The sequence below is a fragment of the Eutrema salsugineum genome, unplaced genomic scaffold (assembly GCF_000478725.1).
Source record: "Eutrema salsugineum unplaced genomic scaffold, Eutsalg1_0 scaffold_10, whole genome shotgun sequence".
NCBI lineage: Eukaryota > Viridiplantae > Streptophyta > Magnoliopsida > Brassicales > Brassicaceae > Eutrema > Eutrema salsugineum.
In genome coordinates, this window is record NW_006256908.1 from 5,314,813 (window position 1) to 5,318,964 (window position 4,152).

At 37.1% G+C, this 4,152-nt stretch overlaps 1 protein-coding gene across 1 annotated transcript; it reads left to right on the forward strand.

Annotated features, from left to right (window-relative positions):
- Positions 1 to 46: 46 nt before the first annotated feature.
- Positions 47 to 1,367, forward strand: LOC18026913 (LOB domain-containing protein 12). Its single transcript, XM_006410019.2, is given in 6 exon segments — positions 47 to 68; positions 71 to 194; positions 235 to 280; positions 282 to 301; positions 303 to 420; positions 813 to 1,367. Coding segments are annotated over 6 exon segments (759 nt in total). The 3' UTR covers positions 1,242 to 1,367.
- Positions 1,368 to 4,152: the final 2,785 nt, after the last annotated feature.

Sequence of the window (4,152 nt, forward strand, 5' to 3'; positions counted from 1 at the left end):
TTTTAGTTAGAACTCGTAATGAAAAAACATTTAAAGTTAGACTTAAATGAACACATGTGAACACCAACCTCGCTCTCTCCAAAGCCTTCCAAAACCTATTATATATACACACCTCTCAAACCCTCTCCCTTTAACTATAAGCTTTTGCTTTCTTCCTTTATCTATTATCAACCTTCAGGAGAACTCTCTTCTTAATCTTTAACGATTCAAAGTAATTACTTGGATAACTAAGACCGGTTTTTATCGTGATCAAGTAGAGATGGGCGGTCCAGGATCATCGGCCATGTGCTTCATGTAAGCTCTCGACGACGCTGTGCAAAAGATTGCATCTTTGCACCTTATTTTCCTCCTGATGATCCTCACAAATTCGCCATTGTTCATAAGGTCTTCGGCGCAAGCAACGTTAGCAAAATGTTGCAGGTTCCATCTCGTTCCCAAATAATTTTCCCATAACTATATTCTATATTCTATTTTTTTCTTTAACAGAAAAAATATATTCTATATTTTGTTGCGTTGAAAGCTTTTAACATTCCTTGCATAAACTTTTAAAATTTGTTCCATCTCTCATCCAAAGCATTCACTAGTGTTATATGTTTGGTAAGATGTCAAACTTATTCGAATATGTGCATCCATGAAGTTTGATAACCTTTAGATACAAAATTAAATCCAACTACTTTGATTCGGTTTTATGTTAATTCTTTATGAAAATTTTATGAACTTATATGAATTATTAATCATAAAACTTCCTTGTATTCCCTATTACGCTAGCTATATGTAAAAAATGGTCACATGGTTGGTATAAATTGTCACAGGAGCTACCGGTTCATCAAAGAGCTGACGCGGTGAATAGTCTGGTTTTTGAAGCAAACGCACGAGTTAGAGATCCGGTATATGGCTGCGTAGGAGCAATCTCCTACTTACAGAACCAAGTCTCACAGCTTCAAATGCAACTAGCAGTGGCTCAAGCCGAAATTCTCTGCATCCAAATGCAACACGAGCCAACCTTACAGTCTCACCATCAAGTAATTGAACTAGACCAAGACCACAAAGCTCTCTTGCTACACAACAATAACAACAACACCATCAGTAACTGCAACAACAGCAACAATAACAACAACTTGGGTTATGCCATGTCTTCTGGGCAGTTCAACTCTAACTTTGCCTCTCCAAGCAGTATAATGCAAATGCAGATGCAAATGCAAATGCAAGACCCTCTTAAGCAAGAATCTCTTTGGACTTGACTTATGCCACATTGTTATAAATTAATCCTCGTTGTTTGAAAAAACTCAGTGAAGTCTCAAAAAGTTTGTTTCTTGGCTATGTTTAAAAAGAGAAGATGGGAACAAGTTTCGTGTAAGGAACGTAGTTTTAAGTCAAAAGCTTAAATGCATGCATGTGATGGTGATGAGATGTAGTTAGGAGCTTTAGAATTAGAGATCTGTTTTTTTTTTTCTTTTTCTTCTTAATTTGTTTTATCGCTTCTATATTTCTTTTCCCATCGTTTGAACAGTAAAAATTAGATCTATTCCAAACCCAATTTGATTTTCCTTTAAGTCTTAAAGAAACTGCTCTACCCACTGCGCTTTTTTTTTCTCAAAGAAACCGACTAAAAACTTTGTCGCGTTCAAACTAAGAAAAATTTACAATTAGTTTAAAGTTTAGACTCAAAATCTCAGATATCTAATATCTTTATAAAACTTATCTTAGTTTTAGTAAACAAAAACACCTTTGCTTTTTTTCTGAATTTAATAAATTTTCTTAGGATACTAATACCAGTAAAGTCAAACAAAAGCAATTTGTTGCTTTTTCTGGAATTAATTTTCTTATACCAAAAATAGACATTTTGTTTCTACTTGTGATAAACTGAAGTTGAAATCGAATAAAGAGAAATCAAGTGGAACGCTACTTTTCATTCGAAAAGAAAGGAAATCTACATGATTCAACCTTTACAATTTGACTCACTATAGATTTATTCCACCGACCTGATTTGATTAATCATAAGCTACACGTTAGAACATAAAGTCGCCTCTACTGTTGCTTTTGTACTAATTCATTTAGAAAAATAATCATATAAATTTTAAATCACAAAATTAAATTAGAAAAGAGGAGGAGGTGGTCTTGAATTTGATTATGTTATCTCCATTGCTAGTGTTCATGTGATCAGTAAAGGAAAAAAAATTCAAAATATTGCCTGTCGACATGGGAAAGAATCTTATGACTAATAATAATCGATCATGTTCTTTCAAAGTTTATTATTTTAATTCTTCACATACCCCTAACTTGTTTTTGACGATCGTACCAAGCCAGAGAACTTATAACTGTCTAATTCATATCATATTGGGATGACTCTAAACTTCGACTTTACGCGTAACACTTTTTAAAAACATTACTCTTTTTTTTTCTTTTGGATTGAAACTCTCTCTCTCTCTCTCTCTAGATTTTTTTTTACTTAAATCAATTATGTAGCAACTTAGACGCATGTAGACATCTGGTTAACTAAACGTAGAAGTGCATGTGGTCCATGCACGTGCGTAAATATTTTTTTTATGGCCATGTGTTCTCATATTTTTTTAATCTGCCAAACCTAAGTTAATTGAAAAGCAGAAAAAGAAGAGTCTCTAGATAAATTATTTGAAGATTACATACAACAGCAGAAGAAATTTAAGCTTTACACATAATCCAAAATTGTCGTTGATTAATATGTAGACTTCAACGAACATTCCGTTGGAGGGCTAACGAATTCAGGCTATGAAATTAAAAGAGTTGAAAACAAATTATAGCTTTCACATATACGATCTCCAAGCAGTACTTTTATGACAGAAGGATGTTAATAAAATAGCATATTGAACTATTGACAGAAGGATGATGTTAATAAAATAGCGTATTGTACTAATGACAGAATGTTTAATTAAATAGCGTGAGTGTTCTGTCTATCTAGGGGATGGCTTCTTCAGCCTGTCGCTCTACTTTGGCCGAACAGTTTGATATCAATCTGATGTCTATTAATACGCCCTTCTAAGATGCAGCTGCTCATTGCTATTGATAAGTGTCCTCTTATTTCTCTGTTGGCCACATCTAGCAATCTCTCCGATCTTATGCTTCTCTAGAATCATGGGCTCTAAATGTTTGGTTCAAAGAACGCCTAACCGCATGTGTAACTAGATCGAAGAGACAAGCTGAGATCATCTTTTTTTCGTTGTGAGACAAAGCGAGCGCCTTTGGGAACTAATGCTTCACCGGCTTGGATATGTCGCCTAATTCTATTTCACACATGGACAACCCTTCTTGTTTGGATTTTCATCTCATAGTAGGTCACCGTCACAAAATTCAAGGAGATCACTCAGATCAGCAACTAAAGTTTTAATATATAGTGTTTGGTAGGAACACAATTGCATGATTCACAATGGAGAATTTCAACATCGATCAAACCCTTTCTAATAATCTCTCTCTGGGTCTTCGAAGTTTAATTACGTACGGGGTGTCACGTACGTAATTAAAAGGCGATTCAAAGGCGATTCAAACCCTAGGGTTTCTGCGGAAGATTCTTACCCACGCAGGGCATGGCAGCGCCGGAGCAGGAGGTTCCACCGCCGGAGGGAGCTGCGTTGATATTGGAAGGGTGTTCTCAGGCAAGGGGGTCGACGTTGGAGGGAATCACCTCTGGCTCGGGGCAGGTTTTTGAGAAGATGATCGTTTCGGGAAAGGATTCTGAGGCTGGTGCGGGGCAGGATGTGGCTGTAGCTTCGGAGAAAGAGCTGGTTACAGGATCCGCAGATCAGAGCGCTCCCTTTGGGATTCGCTCTGGTGGCTCACCTAATGGTGTGATTGTTTCGGGTGTGGCTGATGAAGGTGTGCTAGGGTTACAAAAGAGCGGTCCTGGAGGTGATACCGAGGGTACTGGTGTGGTGGCAGTGGCAAAAGAGAAATCTTGGTCGTCTGTTGTTGCTGAAAAGGCTCGTATGCAAAAGTTTCCGGTCGTAGTTGAGGAAGTGAATGGCATCGAGACTATTCAAGTCTCAGATTGTGTCTTTGAGAATGCTCCACCCCTTTGGGAGGATTGCATCGTGGGGAAATTCGTCTCCAAAACTCCGCACGTTGGATATATTCATATGACAGTCAATAAAATCTAGACCTTGGGAGACAAGACAAAGA